The sequence below is a fragment of the Exophiala mesophila genome (genome assembly GCF_000836275.1).
Source record: "Exophiala mesophila strain CBS 40295 unplaced genomic scaffold supercont1.6, whole genome shotgun sequence".
Classification (NCBI taxonomy): Eukaryota; Fungi; Ascomycota; class Eurotiomycetes; order Chaetothyriales; family Herpotrichiellaceae; genus Exophiala; species Exophiala mesophila.
The window spans coordinates 2,097,530-2,113,848 of NW_015622509.1; the positions used below are offsets into that span (position 1 = coordinate 2,097,530).

The 16,319-nt window shown below is 51.0% G+C and overlaps 7 protein-coding genes across 7 annotated transcripts; 4 read left to right on the forward strand and 3 right to left on the reverse strand.

Annotated features, from left to right (window-relative positions):
- The first annotated feature begins 68 nt into the window (after positions 1 to 68).
- PV10_08632 (3-isopropylmalate dehydrogenase) lies at positions 69 to 1,833 on the forward strand. Its single transcript, XM_016373676.1, has 2 exons — positions 69 to 559; positions 694 to 1,833. The coding sequence occupies exons 1-2, from the start codon at positions 303 to 305 to the stop codon at positions 1,757 to 1,759; spliced, it is 1,323 nt and encodes a 440-aa protein (XP_016220587.1). The 5' UTR covers positions 69 to 302; the 3' UTR covers positions 1,760 to 1,833.
- A 406-nt stretch (positions 1,834 to 2,239) lies between these two features.
- Positions 2,240 to 5,909, reverse strand: PV10_08633 (uncharacterized protein). Its single transcript, XM_016373677.1, has one exon. It carries the CDS (start codon positions 5,580 to 5,582, stop codon positions 2,607 to 2,609), a length of 2,976 nt encoding a protein of 991 aa, XP_016220588.1. The 5' UTR covers positions 5,583 to 5,909; the 3' UTR covers positions 2,240 to 2,606.
- A 681-nt stretch (positions 5,910 to 6,590) lies between these two features.
- On the forward strand, positions 6,591 to 7,459 carry PV10_08634 (uncharacterized protein). Its single transcript, XM_016373678.1, has 3 exons — positions 6,591 to 6,950; positions 7,030 to 7,132; positions 7,185 to 7,459. Exons 1-3 carry the CDS (start codon positions 6,809 to 6,811, stop codon positions 7,216 to 7,218), a joined length of 279 nt encoding a protein of 92 aa, XP_016220589.1. The 5' UTR covers positions 6,591 to 6,808; the 3' UTR covers positions 7,219 to 7,459.
- Positions 7,154 to 8,917, reverse strand: PV10_08635 (phosphoglycerate kinase). The gene is made up of 2 exons (XM_016373679.1): positions 8,710 to 8,917; positions 7,154 to 8,652 (listed from the first exon to the last, which is right to left on the reverse strand). Exons 1-2 carry the CDS (start codon positions 8,773 to 8,775, stop codon positions 7,462 to 7,464), a joined length of 1,257 nt encoding a protein of 418 aa, XP_016220590.1. The 5' UTR covers positions 8,776 to 8,917; the 3' UTR covers positions 7,154 to 7,461.
- A 1,247-nt stretch (positions 8,918 to 10,164) lies between these two features.
- PV10_08636 (uncharacterized protein) lies at positions 10,165 to 11,089 on the forward strand (the record flags this gene model as incomplete). Its single annotated transcript, XM_016373680.1, has 3 exons — positions 10,165 to 10,230; positions 10,313 to 10,429; positions 10,481 to 11,089. 3 exons carry the CDS (start codon positions 10,165 to 10,167, stop codon positions 11,087 to 11,089), a joined length of 792 nt encoding a protein of 263 aa, XP_016220591.1.
- A 1,691-nt stretch (positions 11,090 to 12,780) lies between these two features.
- Positions 12,781 to 16,319, reverse strand: PV10_08637 (argininosuccinate synthase). The gene has a single exon (XM_016373681.1). The coding sequence runs from the start codon at positions 16,131 to 16,133 to the stop codon at positions 14,886 to 14,888; it is 1,248 nt and encodes a 415-aa protein (XP_016220592.1). The 5' UTR covers positions 16,134 to 16,319; the 3' UTR covers positions 12,781 to 14,885.
- On the forward strand, positions 12,853 to 14,579 carry PV10_08638 (uncharacterized protein; the record flags this gene model as incomplete). The annotated part of the gene is made up of 4 exons (XM_016373682.1): positions 12,853 to 13,001; positions 13,112 to 14,233; positions 14,302 to 14,380; positions 14,445 to 14,579. The coding sequence occupies 4 exons, from the start codon at positions 12,853 to 12,855 to the stop codon at positions 14,577 to 14,579; spliced, it is 1,485 nt and encodes a 494-aa protein (XP_016220593.1).

A 16,319-nucleotide genomic window follows, 5' to 3' on the forward strand; every position in this document is an offset into this window, starting at 1 on the left:
GGAGAAAGAAGAGAATAAATAGACTTGTTGTAAACGTAGATGATCAACCTTGAAGATATGAACAACATATCAAAGCCCACCAACTACGTACCTACTTGATTATTTGACATCTAAGGTCTATCTACGCAATTAGACGTTGAGAACGAAGACGGCTTGAATCCAAGGTTGAATGTACAACTAAACGTCGTCGAGACAACTTTCTGCAGACGCTGGCAGCTCCTCCTGTGTCTCTGGATATATCAATCGTTTTTGACGAGTAGGCCATTCAAATCAAACCTCAAACCAAAATACCAGCTCCAATCATGTCATCACCTCAAACATTCCGCGTCCTCGTCATCGCCGGCGACCATGTCGGGCCAGAAGTCATGACCGAAGCCCTGAAAGTCCTTGACATCGTCCAACAATTCTCCCCATCAAATGTCAGGTTCCAATATAATCATCAAATCGCCGGTGGCTCGAGTATCGATAAACACAAAACCCCTATCACCGATGAGGTCTTGAGAATTGCAAAGGAGGAAAGTGATGCTGTTTTGTTCGGTAGTGTAGGTGGACCTGAGTGGTGAGTCTGCTTGCTTGCTTGCTTGCTTGCTTCTTCTACTTCTCCTCGACTGAGCTCAGCTCACCTAAACCGGGGTTCGAGAGCATACATTGAATCTACGCAACTGACACAAACAACCCTATCTCCAAATATAGGGGCACTGCCTATCCCAACCCTGAATCCGGCCTCCTCCGACTCCGTCGCCATCTCGATGCCTTTGCCAACATCCGCCCTTGTACATTCTATTCACGATCCCTCGTGCCACTTTCACCACTTAAGCCCGAGATAGCCACCGGCACAAACTTCATCGTGCTTCGTGAAAACTGTGGTGGAGCGTATTTTGGCGAAAAGGTCGAACGGGACGACTATGCTTCTGATTCATGGGCCTATTCCCAGGACGAGATCGTGAGGGCATCTCGAGTTGCTGCAGCGTTGGCTCGCACAATGGGGAAAGATGGACTGGGTACTGGGAAATGTGCCGCTGGCCCAGCGACTGTTTGGTCGAGTGATAAGGCGAATGTATTGGCAAGTGGACGATTGTGGAGAAAAGTGACGAGTCAGGTCTTCAAAGATGAATTTCCTGATGTTGAATTGAAGCATCAATTGGCTGATTCCTTGTCGATGCTGATGGTCAAAGATCCTAAGATGTTCAATGGGGTGATTCATACTGACAATACATTCGGCGATATGCTTTCAGACCAAGCAGGTGGTGTGGTGGGTACTCTGGGAGTTCTTCCTAGTGCCTCTATCTGTGGAGTTCCAGATGGAGGGAAATGCAATGGAATCTATGAGCCAACCCATGGCTCAGCGCCAGATATATCTGGCAAAGGAATTGTGAATCCCACAGCCCAGATTCTATCCGCTGCATTGATGCTGAGATACAGTTTCGGGCTCGGAGAGGATGCTCTTGCTATTGAACAGGCGGTGGAAAAGGTTCTAGACGGCAAAGATATTGGAGGATTGGAAATCAGAACGGGGGATCTCGGTGGCAAGTCGACGACCAAACAAGTCGGTGATGCTGTGGCAGATGTATTGAGGGGCATCTTGACTGGTCGAGTGAATGCCGTTGGCAGTGGTGAAACGACGACGGACCCCTCTAAAAAGGAGCTTGCTGCGCGAGCCAAAGAGCACGCTGTCCATGCAAGTGAGAATAAACAGTGGGAGGCTAAGCTGAAGAAGGAGCATGTCCCTACTGGGCCAAATGAGGCTCTGGCATTGTGAGTTGCAAGTATAGAAAGAAAGGTCATGGGAGGTGAGATAAGGGGCACAAAAATCAACGGCAGCATATACGGCACATCCGTCATGATATTTCCATGCTCTAAGTCTATCTTGTTACGAAACCTATTAAGGAGTGAATACCTGAGACAGTAACCTTTGTGCTAGGGACCCTCCTGCTCTATATTCTATTCCTAATGGGAGCGCCATATGGAGAGTGCCCTGAAGAGAGAACCTTGAAGAGAAGTACTTGATGGTAGGTGCCTCGGAGAGAGTGCACTTAAGAGAAGTGCCATATGGAGGGTGCCTTGGTATTTCTCTGAGGTCATTCTCCCAAGGGTGCCGTCCATATATTAGTTCTCTCAATGGTCCTCTCTCTGTGTGAAGGGTGCCTTGGAGAGAGTCCCTCTACAAGTCCCTCTGGGAGTGCCTCAAGTACCCAAGTAGCCCTTAGAGAATTGCCTACGAAGGGGCCGAGGGGCCGTCGGGTTTACATAAGTAAATACCTATAGGGTCTATGATAAGGCGTAGGATGCATGTGTAGATGCCCTGATACGTTCCCGTGGCAAGGCTCAGTCAAGAAATCAATCCGCCCCTCTAGATATGGATGAGGTCTGGAATACACAGCAGACACCCACTGTGTATAGGTATTGTTGCTCTTGTCAAATCATGAATCATTCCTCATCCAAATTACATTTACATCGAGTTGTGGTCCCATGAAACCTCTATCGACTTACTGAGCCATGGACGCGGACCCAAGAAACAAATTCCTCACACGCCCTCAAGTCACCTCGTCATGGCTTCCAAAGGCCTTATTAGAGCATGATTTATGCGTGGCCATTTCATCTTCTTCTCACATTACAATGCAATCTCGGTCCTCTTTCCTCCTAGAAGGTCCGGGATATGCCATAGGTTGCTGTGCCACATTTAATCCATAAGTTCTCTGTGGCATCGAATACTGCTGCTGACTCTGCTCGTGATATGCACTTGTCCTTCGCCCCGTCGGACGACGACCTGCCCCGGAACTGGGTCCAGCAGTTGGAGGTGCATGCGGTCCAGGGGGATGTCCATCCGCGCCGGAGTGTGATGTATTGCTGATGGTTCCTGTGAGTTGCGCCTGTGAGTTCATCGGGCTTGGGTCCGCATGAGGGTGCAGTGGACTGCCAACCGGTGGAATATAAGGAGCTCCTTTGGCAGCCTCCTCGTACGCGGGAGGTGCATCCTCGCTATCAGCATCAGCTGGCCGATTTACCGCCGGGATGTTCGCCCTCGACACTCGCGGTGGGATCGAAGGCCGTGCTTCCGCTTGAGACCGGAGAGGAATTGGTATATTGCCTGACTGCCTTCGCGTATTACCCGGCGTGTTACCAGCGCCCGTATTGCTCGCTGGGGTCGTTCCACTTCTTCGTCGATTTCTCTCAGCACGTTGGCGTTGTTCTTCTTCCTCCTGCAGTTGCAGTGCCATGGCAAAATCAGCATCATGCTGTTCTTGTCGTTCCTGAGGGGACATTGGCCCTGGGGTCTGCTCGTTGGCCGACAAAAACTGTGAGGTCCGGCGAGCACTGGGATGTATGGATGAGGTGTCACCTCCTCCACTGTTGTGGCTGACGGGCATAAAGTCTCCGGAGAAAAATTCATTGCTACTGCCACTGATGTCGACCAAACTCTCCCAAATGATCTCGTCCCGGTCTGCATATCCAGCATCTGTGATGAGTGTAAATAGTTGTCCACTTTCTGGGTGCTTGTAAATGGTGCTGAAATGGTCATTGCGGAACATGATGGCAAAGGAGCCCGAGGGAATCGACGACTGGACGGCTTTCAGCCCGCTTGGAGTCAGTTGCGTAGGGTAACTGCTTAAAAATGCCTTGATGGATTGAATGTTCTGCCACATGTTTTGTTCATCAGCAGTCAAGCTCGAATTGGTGAGTTTGTATTCGAGCTCTTCTTCGCCGAATTGGAGGGCCTGGGCGTCTTCATAGGTCGGGGCTGAATGCCGGAAAGCCTTTTCAGCATCTGAGCCTGGGTCAGGCAGCCAGCCATGGACCAGTGGCACATTGAACGCGCCGTAGAGTTTCATGTCGATGGTGCTTTCGAAACCTCCTCGCTGGAGTTGTGCTCGCCGCTGCTGGGGCATGTTGATCATGGCATCATCTGCATCCATGAGGTTGACAGGAGGATCAACCGGAGCGACGAATCGTGGGTTGGCGTTCATGCCGGTCCGGAGACGCAGTAGGAAGGCGTTTAGCTCGTCGACATCGGGAAGTACCTCTCCGACTGACTCCATGCCTCGCGAGAGAAGTTCATCCATCAATGTTTCAATGATGAGACCCAGAGTGACTTGCTCTCGAGAACGAAGAGCATCGTCGAGAGACGCCTGGGATTCGTCTTTGGCTCCCAAGATCAAGGCGTTGACCAGCGCGAGTAAAGGACAGGGACCATTCTTATTCTGGGTCAACATGGATGAGGTTCGCAATCGACGAGAGTTGTGGTCAAACCAATTGAAATGCTTGACCTGGTATGTTTCGTTTCTCTGTTCGCGCATCTTGGCTAGGTCATCCGACGAGGGGCCAGTGGTCCTAATGGTTGGACGAGGGGGTTTTGGCGGCGGCGGCCCTTCTGGAGGTTCAAAGTATTCAGTATTGGGTCTCTGGTTGGGACGAATCGGTAGCGGAGGTCCGATGTCATCCTCATCCTCGAGCAAAGAAGGCTCATCCGGAAATGACGAAGCGGCAGTGGTAGTGGCAGCGTTGGGGATGGTGGAAAGTTCATTTTGAAGGGAGACTGTGCCGTTCTGCTGGCCTCGATCCAATAAGTTATCATTATACATAGAAGGTTGCTTCTGAGACGGGGCGAAGGGAATAGGGGATGGGGTTGAATCCTCGACCCGTGGAGGGACGGCCCAGGGACTTTCGGTCAAGTCCTGCTGGGGAGTGATGACGGGTATGAGTGGAGGTTGTTGGCTGAATGGTGATGGGGGCCCATTCATAGGCGGAGGCGGAGGAGGGGCGGCCTGAGGCATGGGAGGTGCGGGTTGAGCAGGTTGAGCAAGATGACTATCTGGGGCCAACTGGGAGAAGGAAGGATTGAAGGGCTGACTGACTCCAATATTGAGATCTTGAAAATGGTCAGTGAGTTGGGCATCGGAGTGCTGTCGAGCTGGTGCTTTGCCCTTGGTATCCTGTCCCCAGTCCGGTGCCTCGTGAACAAGATCTGTGGCACTGGTCTGGGATAGTCTGCGAAAGGGATTGTTGGATGCAAAGGCCGAGGGGGAAGGTTGGTCAAGTCTGGTCTCTGATAGCTGAGATTGCGAAAGGCCCACTGGCTTCCTCTTGATTCCGGGAGATTTTTCTGGTGGATCAATGGCTATCCAGGGCTCGCTGGGATTGCCGGTGGTTATCTCGGGCAGAAAGGAGCGCTGAGGGCTCCTATTCTTCTTTGGGCTTTTTTGGCCTTGTTCATCATCCGAGTCCTCCCAAAAGCCTCTCGAGCGATCACTTTCGAATGAAGATCTCGGGGTATCTCGACTTTGGCCGGTGTTCGCGGACCGTAGAACGTCTGGAACATTGCTTAGGGAGACGTGGGGTTGCGTGGGACGGGTCTCGGGAGTGCGTGAGCCAGGTCTTAGGATGTCTGGGACAGGACGATCGGAAGAGAGGTCATGGCTGGGAGCATCGGACCATGGATTTACTTGGTCCTGGTAGGGTTGGTGGTATGGGGGATGAGAGGAATTGGAGAAGAGATTCTGTTCATGGAGGGGATCGTAGTTGGCGAAAGCGGGTTGATCCGAGGTATTGGGGGAGAGAGGATGGTCGGTCTTTCGGGCGACCATGATTAGCCCTGAAGATGAGCTTTCAAAGGGAAATGATGGAGTGATGACAGCGTTCACTGGGCATGGTATCGATATGCCAGGTGGATGTGAGGTACACGTTTGAGATTATCAGTTGATCAAGCAAGGCGGTGGAGCGACCAAGGGTAAGATCAGAGCAAGATGGAAAGAGGATCTGGCTGAAGAAGATGTCGAGAGAGAAGAGAGGATGAGTCTCTATCACAAGAGGCTTACAGTAATGAGGCCAGAGTCATGGTTGAGATGGTGAAGTGGTATTGGTGTAGTGACACTGAGAATCATTAAATGGTCTGCCTGTCTGCACGTCGTCAGTCGTGGCAGGAACTTGGATTTGGAGTGAGGCGCAGACGGGATCTGGGTACGAATGAGGTACGAATGAGGCTCGAGGGACGTGGGGTGAGTGTGGCGCCCGCGGTTAACAGAGACCTAGCACGCCTAGAAAGCCTTACGGGCGAAGGGCCAAGATAAAGGGGAGATTTTAGTTGCGAGGCATGTGGCGGTGCATAAACTCTCTCTTGTAAGGCAGGACCAACCAACGTTTCTGGTCCTTCTTGAATCATGTACCAAGAGTCACTCCATATGTTTTGTCTCTCTCATTAAGGAGATACAGGGGACCTGAGGAATGGTCACATTGTGCTATGTAAGGGTTGGGTTTCAGGGCAAGCATACGTTGCAAGTGGCATTGTGGCTAATAGTTAACTGCCGCAACATGGCTTGTAGACTGATGTCTGCCCGGCAGAACTCAAAATTGTCGCTCATCAACGTCTGTATAGCCTAATTCTCTCTGAAGCTGAATGCGGACAGATGCCTCAGATCATTAGGCCACGTGAATTCTAAGCCCGGTGAGTTTCTTGTGTAGTGTATTGGCACGATTGGACAATTCATGTACATACTCCGCAGATGCCCTCGAGGTTGGCCACTCGGCAGTCAAGTTTTTCCGAGCCGCAATCACCACGAGACTGCGACTGAACACTCATCCAATCGAGACACATTGTTCACTCTCCAGGCGACCTCTGTTGACGACTTCCTGCACAACGAATCAATCTCGCCAATATTGCAGCAAATCCGACACAATCTGGTGTCTACGATAGCCATAATTCCCTCCTCAATCATTTCCTTCGGTGTTAGCCCTCCTCCGTTGCCTTCGTCGACCTCAAACCCGCAGTCTTCTAACAGCTGCTTCTGCTACTCCATCCCCCCTCATCACCAACATGTCTTCGACCGCGCCCATGAGCAAACTGCAACCTTCGGAGAACAATGAAGCCGACGTCTCACAGACATCCAAGACGACCGCAAATCAAGCCCCCGCTCTGCTGGAGGAGGATGATGAGTTTGAGGACTTTCCTGTTGAGGGTGCGTTCTATGCCTGCTACCCTAGGCTGACGAGAATCCCAAGATTGTGTACACATTGCTGACAGTGGCTCCGGTGCAGATTGGTCGCAAGAAGATACTGAAGTGCCCGGTGGCTCCTCACATCTATGGGAGGAGAGTTGGGACGATGATGACGAGAACGAAGACTTCAGCAAGCAATTAAAGTACCTCTCCCACACTCCGTTCCTAGCCACGACCACTGACCACGCATACCAGAGAGGAGCTTAAAAAGGTCGAAGGAAATAAATAGGCTTTCGTCTACATCACCAAAGGTCAAATCAAGTTGCATTGTGCACGGCGTTCTTGGGTTTATTGAGGCCATAGAGATATTGCACTAGTCAGGTCCGAAAGGTTTCCTGGGTCGGCAACTGCAACTCGTTAAAACTATCATACAGCGAGACTTATGTGACTTTCTTCTTGCTCGTCATAGGTTCGGGGTTTGGATACGCGCTCGCTTGACTGAATTTCACTCTTCCCGCATTGAAACACCAGGTTACAACTTGCTGGACAGAGCAGACACCCCCGGTAAGTCCTTGCCTTCAAGAAGCTCCAGGGAGGCACCGCCTCCAGTCGACACATGGCTCAACTTGTCCTCGACTCCATATTTGGCTGCCACTGTGGCCGTGTCTCCACCTCCGATGATGACCACCTTGCCGCTTTGCGCCGCTGCCACGGCAGCATCCAAAGTGTCCTTAGTGCCGCTGGCAAACTTTTCAATTTCAAAAACACCCGGAGGACCGTTCCAGAGGATGGTCTGGGCCTCGCCGATCGCCTCTTTATACAGCTCCACACTCTTCTTGCCCACGTCGAGACCCAACCAGCCATCAGGAATGCCATCGGCATCAGTAGCATAGCCCGTTTGCGCATCCGCGCCAAATTTGTCGGCAGTGATGTAGTCGACGGGGAGGATGATCTTGACATTGCTCTCTTTCGCCTTTGCCACAATGCCCTCAACCTTTTCACTTCCAGCCTGGTCGAACAAGCTGTTGCCAATCTTGACGCCTTCAAGGGTTTTCTTGAATGTGAAAGCCATGGCACCCGTGATGATCAGCATGTTTACCTTTCCGAGCAGGTTGTCAATGAGCTGAATCTTGTCCGAGACCTTGGCACCACCGAGGATGGCCAAAAATGGTCTCTTGGGGTTTTCGAGAGCTTGGGCGAAATAATCGAGCTCCTTCTTGACCAGGAAGCCGGCAGCCTTTTGGGGTAGATTGACACCGACCATGGAGCTGTGACCACGGTGAGCAGTCCCAAAAGCGTCGTTGACATAGACATCAGCCAAGGCAGTCAAGCCGGCACGGAACTTTTCCACATCTGCCTTGTCTGCCTTGACCTTCTTGCCCTCAGCATCTTTGCTACTGCCTTCCTCTTCAGCGTGGAAACGGAGGTTTTCAAGAAGGATGACCTGTCCGCCGGAAGCCTTGTTGACAATCTCCTCAACCTCGGGGCCCACACAATCGTTGGCAAATGTTACACTCTTTCCAAGAAGCTTCTCGAGCTCGGGGACAACGGGCTTCAAGCTATATTTGGGGTTGGCCTTGCCATCGGGCCTGCCGAGATGGGACGCCAGGACAACGGCCTTTGCACCGTTTTCGACAGCATACTTGATGGTGGGAATGGCGCCAGCTATTCTCTGGGTGTTGGTGACCTTCTTTTCCGAGTCTAGAGGGACATTGAAATCGACCTGGGAGAAGAGTCAGTGGAATGTGAACAGCGGCTCAGTCTCAACATTTGTTCGCACCCGGATAAAGACACGCTTGTCCTTGAGATCAAGGTCGCTGATGCTGAGTTTGTTGGAGAGAGACATGGTGAATTGTGAGTAGGAATATAGAGTGCGAAAGATTGGTTTCTAGAGAAGAAAATAGAAATAAATTGAGCAACGAAAAGAGATCGGGGTCTGTTGAGGCTTTGAATGCGTAACAAGGACTGCGGCTTGGGACTGTGTTATGGAGGGGTTGAATCGGGAGGATCTGGCAAAGCTTCACGCACGTTGGTGGGCTGGTGGGCAGGTGGGGCAGCAAGAGGAGCAACCGGAAGCAGGCGTGACTGACGTTGTTGGGGGAGGGAGGGGCGGCTTTTTTTTAGCCAAAGGAGGGGCGTCCGGGCCCCCTCGGCCCCAAAGATTCCCATTCGAGGCCCCTAAAAGCCTGAGAACATGGAGGGCATTTGCTGCATCGATGTCCATCGTGCTTCCGGTTGCTTGCACATGCAACTTGCTAAGAGACTTGTCTCAAGCAAAATCAATCAATCAATCATGCTCACCTCACTCAGCACGCTCATGAAAGTTGGGATGCAACAGTGGCATGACACGACTTTCTTTAGGGTATTGCTTTTTTGGCTGACCAGACAAATCTCTTGGAAAATTTGCAGCAGCTCACCTCGTTGGTCATAGGAATGGTTGGATGTTATCATGTACCTACCTACATGAATGGGCATGGAAAGCCGAGAAGGCATTTATCAACTTTGCTGTTCCCTGGTGCCTGCCCAGACATGTGAGATCTGAAAGGATGAGGTTGCACGGTGCGAGGTCGGAGTGAGCACTGGCTAGAGCCTGCAGGAGCCACCTAGGGGGACACCTAGAGAGCGACTAAAAGGAAGAGAGAACAATTATAGGTACCTGAGTTATGCACTCCATGGACAGATGGCCACCCTGAAACCCATGAGAGGAGCGCCTAGGAGGCTAGCCAATGTTGGCCCGAGAGGCCGCTCGTGGCCCTTTCAGGCATTCCCCGCCAATATATTTGCTGATCACGGGTTCCAGCCTCCTCCATCCAAGCCTTTTGTGCTCGCTTCATCCACTCGGTTGGCTGCTCCATGCCAATCATCATCCAAGCCGCCACGCCGCCGCAGCCTTTCTCTCTTTCTTACAGCCTATTGTCCTTCGATCTTCCACCTCACATCTTTGGCTTCAACTTCCACCTCAATGTATCGACGATCAGTGCTTCAACTACAACACATCTACCAGCGAGTGTGACACACGGTAGCATAGTTCCAATATATCAGTGACTGGCGACCAACCCTAGAAAGACGCTTCACTCCCAACGAACGCCCACCTGCCACTCCATGCCGCTTCTTGTTGCCTGCGCCTGATCCTCGCCTCTGTCGTCACCGACCCTCCATCACCTCAAAATCTCGACATCATCCTTCAACACTTACCGAGTTCTCATCCCCATCTTCACCTCAACATCCATTGACCATGCTTGAACCTTCAAGACGAAGTTATCTGGCCTGGCTCAACTGTACATTTATATATGGCAGAATTGTATGTCGTCTGTAGTGACCTTGTTTCAGGTCACTCGACCTCCCGCGTGGCATGTCCCAACACTGACCTTTGTCCTCAATAGCCCCTCCTACACGCCATCATCTTCTTCATTGAGCTCCTCATGGCCGCTCGACTCGTTGCAAAGTTCAACTCTTATTATGCCCAGAAACCCGTCTTAACCACTATGGTTACCAACGCTGTATGCCTACAATTCCCACCCCTCCCTGTCTCGCAGTCTGATGTCGTATAGGTTCTCGGAGGGATTGCCGATACCGTGGCTCAATCAATCACCGCTTTTCGTGCCCGACAGGCCCTCCTACCCGCCAACGATGATTCGAGGTCCTGGATATCCTCTGGCGTTGAGTTAGAAGATCTCAACGAAAAGCCTGCCAGGCTGTCTCCCACCCTGTCTCCTCGATCCGTCGGACCACAACCATTCGACTTTGAACGCCTGACCAGATTCATGTCTTACGGCTTTCTGATGGCTCCAGTCCAATTCGTATGGTTCGGCCGCCTGACCAAATGGTTTCCCTTAACCTCCAAGAGCGCCACCATTCCTGCCCTGAAGAGAGTCGCTATGGACCAATTGATATTCGCCCCCATCGGTCTCTCATGCTTCTTCACCTTTATGACTGTCGCAGAAGGAGGTGGACGAAGAGACGTCATAAGGAAATTTAAAGATGTCTATCTTCCAACCTTGAGGGCCAACTACATCCTCTGGCCTGCCGTTCAGATCCTCAACTTCCGCGTCATGCCACTCCAATTCCAGATCCCTTTTGTGAGTACTGTTGGAATTGCATGGACGGCTTACCTGAGCTTGACCAACTCTAGCGAAGAGGACTCATTCGAGGAGTCCTGAAACATGCGGAAGGTCTGGTCACCAATACCGCCATTCTTACGACTGTTACGAGATGCATAAATAGCCCATCGAGCGCAAGCTGATGACGAATATAACACAGTTTTCTACATGTCCAAGCCACATTCCTGCGACCGAAATTACTCACATTGTCGAAACGGTCCACCCTGAATAGTTTCCGGTTTCATACCATCCTGAGAACTGAGGTGCCACACCTTTCATGGCGAATTGCAAGTATCTATCATGGAATGAACCGGTATCTAATTTTCGATCCATGTCTGCACTGGTCATCTGTCTGGTGACAGGAGTGCGGTTCCCCGTGACACTCGTGCTGATGCGGTATCATTAACGAGGTCTTTCTGTTGTCTGCTACAGATCACGGAGAATCCACACCCGCTACGCATTTCCGGTCCTCCCAGTCGTTGTCAGGTGCTTGGCAAGGATCGGCAATATCGACCCTCATATGTCCTCTCAGAGAGGTCGTATAGTGCTCTCCGGGCCATATCTCTTCGTGGTCTGCGTCGCGTGAAGCATTTGTTGGAGGACATGAGCCTGCCAATCCACGCTACAGTCGTGGCCATCGACGGTCGGCGCTTCAGATGTGGGTTCTCCGACGTTAGCAAGCAACAAATGGTTGTCCTACAGGAGTCTGAAAAGATGAAGGATAGGCATGTTCTTGCGGCGGCTTCTCGAAGTCGCATGCTGTTGAACGCTTACATTTCTAAGCCACCTCCCTGGGAAGATCTTGTTGACACACCGCGAATCTGGGATGCAGCCTCAGGTACTTTCTGTCCCTTACTAGGAGGTCGGCATGACGCTGAAGCACCAAATGAGCCTATTCAAACCTGCGGATAGTGATTCATGAATAGGGTCGTTTTTGCCACAACGGGTACTCAAAACTCCATGCCTAGCATGTTTAAATGCTATAAGCTTGAGAGTTCAAACATATCCGAGGTTCATGTAGCCAGCTACTCGCCTACCTTCAAGTCGATCTATGGAGAGAGCTATGAAATCTCCGTTCTTGATATATTGTAGGAACTCGCAGCACGAGATCCATGCATCGTATCTCCCACTAACGAGCACGGGTGCTGACCCAAAGCAGAAATAACAGAAAGCCTTTTCAACGGACATGACCAAGCAACATTGTCATCTCTCTGAGGACCAAACCAAACGGCAAACGAGTAATTCCAGCAACAACGACCATTAATTGCGTGGCTAATAAATTATCTCCCATATTCTAAAGGCAGCACGAAAAAAGAAGCGAAGCTAGTGGCGTGCTACTGACGACACGACACGCACACGGAGGCATCGCTCTCGGCCGTAGCAGAACACATGCATGCAATCATTTCTCTGGCCAAACTCCAGCTTCGGCCGCAGCCCAAGTTCTAATCCTTATGCTAGTACTCTAGAGGTTTACTTCGGAGGATCTACCAGCCGCTGCAAGACACCATGGCAGACAAGGAAGTACGAAGGGCATACTACGAACCAGTACGAACCACACACCCGGACGTTATTCAGTAATCATGACGCCGACGCCGTCCCTTAAAGCCATTGAAACCATTGATGTGGCTCCATGCCCGTTGTCTCTGGATCATGGAGATTTCATGGTATATTATCCTCTGGTTCACTGCAGTTTGTCGAGGAGGGAGAGGGAGAGAGTTCTTGAGTTCATACGACAAAATTTAATTAATTGCACGAGCGAAACAATCAAGTCTTGAAATACTACCTACCTATTATTGATCGATATCCCATCCCGTCACCATAAGATGCAAGATTTCCAAGATGTCGAGGCTTCCACTGGAGCAGAGTCTCCAGTGACAGTACATGGAGCCTCTCAGTCGTTAAAGGGGTCCAAATATATCAACTTTGATGACAAGGATAGTCTGAATCCACGGACATGGCCTCTGAGTAAAAGGTAGGCTACCAACCTAACCCTTGCCCTTTCTCTTTTTCCACATCCCAACCCCCATCTGAGTCTAGTCTTCATGTGAACCCCAACTGACACAAAATGTCGATCATCGGTAGAGTCACAATCGCCGCATTAACGACATACGCAACCATGATTGTGACATTCGCCAGTGCCATCTTCGCAACAGCAGTTCCGTCATTGATGCGCATTTACCAAATCGACCGAGAGGTAGCAACCCTCGGAGTTTCTCTGTTTGTATTAGGCTTTGCCCTTGGTCCTATGGTATGGGCATCATTCTCGGAACTCAAAGGACGATACCTACCATTCATCATATCGGTATTTGGATTCACAGCCTTTTCATTCGGCACCGCAGTATCCAAAAACACTCCCTCAATCCTCATCTGTCGATACCTAGCGGGATTCTTCGGCGCTGGACCTTTAACTCTCGCTGGACCGATCAACGCCGACATGTTCGAGGGCAAGTCGTTCGGTATATCCATGGTCATGTTCGCGTTTACGGTCTTCATGGGCCCCGTGGTCGGTCAACCCGTCGGCGGCTTCATCGTCATGAATGAACACCTTGGTTGGAAATGGACACAGTATCTCTGTGGCATTCTCGGAGCTGCGGCCTTGGTGCCACTGATATTCGTTCTCAAGGAGACATATGCGCCGGTCATCCTGGCTAGAAAGGCCGCGTCGATACGAAAAGAGACGGGTAACATGTCAATCATCGCCGAGCATGAAGCTGTGCCACTCTCGTTGCGCGTCATACTTGTCGAATACGTCGGTCTTCCTATCACGATGCTCATTTCCGACCCAATCGTCCTGTTGATGAGTCTGTTTGGATCATTCGTCTATGGTCTCCTGTATCTGTTCCTCATTGGATACCCCGTGGTGTTTCAAATGATCCATGGCATGTCGCCAGGTGTGGGTGGTTTGCCCTACCTCGGCCTCATTGTCGGACAGGTACTTGCCGTTGTGGCCATCTTCCTCCAGCAGCCTTGGATGCTGCGTAAGACTAAAGAAAACAATGGAGTCCTAATGCCAGAGTGGAATCTCCCTGTCGCTGTGCCAGGCGCTGTGTCCTTTTCAATCGGTCTGTTCTGGTATGGTTGGACCGGTTATCGACGCGATATCCATTGGATTGTGCCCACATTGTCAGGCATCTTGACGGGTTTTGGCTTGGTGTGTACATTTGTACCGTCTATCGCGTATCTGATCCAAGCGCGTGCAGACAGGTATGTTTTCCCTTGTTGGTTGGCATTTCACACGCGCGCGCTCATTGACTGATCACCTACCTCGATAGGCCTGCGTCCGCGGTCGCTGCACATACTTTTCTTCGTTCCTTGTTTGGAAGCGTCTTTCCGCTTTTTGGGTTTTATATGGTAAGTGTCATTTCCACATACCTAACCTGGTCCAGTTGACGTGGCTGATTTTCTGTTTCATTAGTACAAGGGAATGGGAGTGCAATGGGCCAGCACACTTCTCGGCTGCTTGGCTGCTCTGATGATCCCAATTCCTATTGTCCTGTACAAATATGGGCCGGTTCTCCGGGCAAAGAACCAAGCCTATAGAGTCGGATGATTTTAGCGATGGCGACCTGGTTGCAGTGTGTACAATGATGTCTTGTATGGTCCCAGGCTGGTAGACGTAATGAGTTACATTTCATGATTTTATGGTCGACTGTATTTTATGGGGTGGAGTAGCTATGCAATCAAGAAACTTCATCAACTTAGCCACGTGATTTGTCCCAAGACAAAATCATTCCACCCATCCATCGTTCCTATTCCTATCGCAAGACTCCAAGCCCTTGATTCTTCCAGAATCCCTCATTACGTAGTAATAGCCACGGCCAGGTATAAGATTTGTCGTTTGGCTGAACGACAACATCTACAGCCTCTCACCCTTTTCTGCTTTGCTTTGGCCGTACTTCTTGAGTCGGATGGCTTGCACCTTGATGAAGCCACCGGTCTCGTTGGGCTCGAAGCTTCCAATCTCGTCCATGGAGCTTTCGCTCTCATCGTACAGCTTCTCAGTCTGGCTGCTTCGGCCAAGGATGATGGTATTACCCTTGTAGAGGCGGACTCGGACCTGTCCGTTGACGCTCTTTTGAGACTCGACAATGCTGGCCTCGAGGAACTCGCGTTCAGGCGAGAAGTAGAGTCCATTGTAGAGAACTCGGGAGTAGGAGATAGTGACGAATTGATCTCGTAGAGCACGAACTTCTCGGTCCAGAGTCAGACCCTCGAGATCAATGTGAGCGTTGCGGAGGACGGTCAAGCCGGGGGTTTCGTAGCATCCTCGTGACTTGATACCGATGAATCGGTTCTCCACAATGTCGATTCGGCCGACACCATGCTTGCGGGCGAGGGCGTTGGCAGCAAGGAAGATCTCAGTTGGAGTAGTCTTGGTGCCGGTGGAGGGCGAGGTGAGCTTGACGGGTCGACCCTTCTCGAACTCAATAACAAGGTCTTCAGGCTCGTTGGGCGCAGACAGAATGGGGTCGGCTGTCAACTTCCACATGTCGCTAGGAGGGGTGGTGTCTGGGTCTTCTAGAATACCAGCTTCGTAACTGCAGTGGGCCAGATTCTCATCCATGGACCAGGGCTTGGATTTGGTGGAGGTGACAGGGATTCCCATCTTTGCAGCATAGTCCAGCAGGTCATTTCGGCCCTTGAAGGTCTCGTAGAATTCTGGAATTCGCCATGGAGCAATGACCTGGATGGAGGGTTGAAGGGCGTAAAAGGCCAACTCGAATCGGACCTGATCGTTACCCTTGCCAGTGCAACCGTGAGAGATGAATTGACAACCTTCCTTTTGTGCAACGGCAACTTGGGCTCGGGCAATGACTGGTCGAGCGAGGGATGTACCAAGAAGGTAGATGTTTTCGTAGCTGGCATTGCACTGGATCGCAGGAAAGCACAGCTCCTTGACAAACTCGTCAACCACGTCCTCAACGTAGCACTCCTTTGCACCAATCTTCAAGGCCTTTGCTTTGGCAGCTTCAAAGTCCTCCTCTTGTCCAATATTGGCCATGAAGCAAATGACATCGTAGCCCTTTTCGATCAGCCATGCAAGAATACATGAGGTATCGAGGCCACCAGAGTAGGCCAGACAAACTCGCTGCTTTTCAGGCATGATTGGAGCTTGTGGATAGGTAAATTATGATTGAGTCAGGTGAATGAGGGAGGTTTGGGGGACGAAAGAGTAGGACCGGTGACAATCGATGGGGCTCGTTTTTTGCTGACGAGAAAAATATGGATTGGGAATGAAGGCGGTGACACAGATTGAGAACTTCCAGGACCAGGTTGTAGTAGTACTCGT

Excerpts from the sequence above, each read along its gene's own strand:
- PV10_08632 (XM_016373676.1), top strand. The coding sequence starts at position 303 with ATGTCATCACCTCAAACATTCCGCGTCCTCGTCATCGCCGGCGACCAT. Across the intron at positions 560-693 it reads AGTGTAGGTGGACCTGAGTG|GGGCACTGCCTATCCCAACC; the intron begins GTGAGTCTGCTT and ends CTCCAAATATAG.
- PV10_08633 (XM_016373677.1), bottom strand. The coding sequence starts at position 5,582 with ATGGTCGCCCGAAAGACCGACCATCCTCTCTCCCCCAATACCTCGGAT.
- PV10_08634 (XM_016373678.1), top strand. The coding sequence starts at position 6,809 with ATGTCTTCGACCGCGCCCATGAGCAAACTGCAACCTTCGGAGAACAAT. Across the intron at positions 6,951-7,029 it reads TGAGGACTTTCCTGTTGAGG|ATTGGTCGCAAGAAGATACT; the intron begins GTGCGTTCTATG and ends GCTCCGGTGCAG. Across the intron at positions 7,133-7,184 it reads GACTTCAGCAAGCAATTAAA|AGAGGAGCTTAAAAAGGTCG; the intron begins GTACCTCTCCCA and ends CACGCATACCAG.
- PV10_08635 (XM_016373679.1), bottom strand. The coding sequence starts at position 8,775 with ATGTCTCTCTCCAACAAACTCAGCATCAGCGACCTTGATCTCAAGGAC. Across the intron at positions 8,653-8,709 it reads ACAAGCGTGTCTTTATCCGG|GTCGATTTCAATGTCCCTCT; the intron begins GTGCGAACAAAT and ends CTCTTCTCCCAG.
- PV10_08637 (XM_016373681.1), bottom strand. The coding sequence starts at position 16,133 with ATGCCTGAAAAGCAGCGAGTTTGTCTGGCCTACTCTGGTGGCCTCGAT.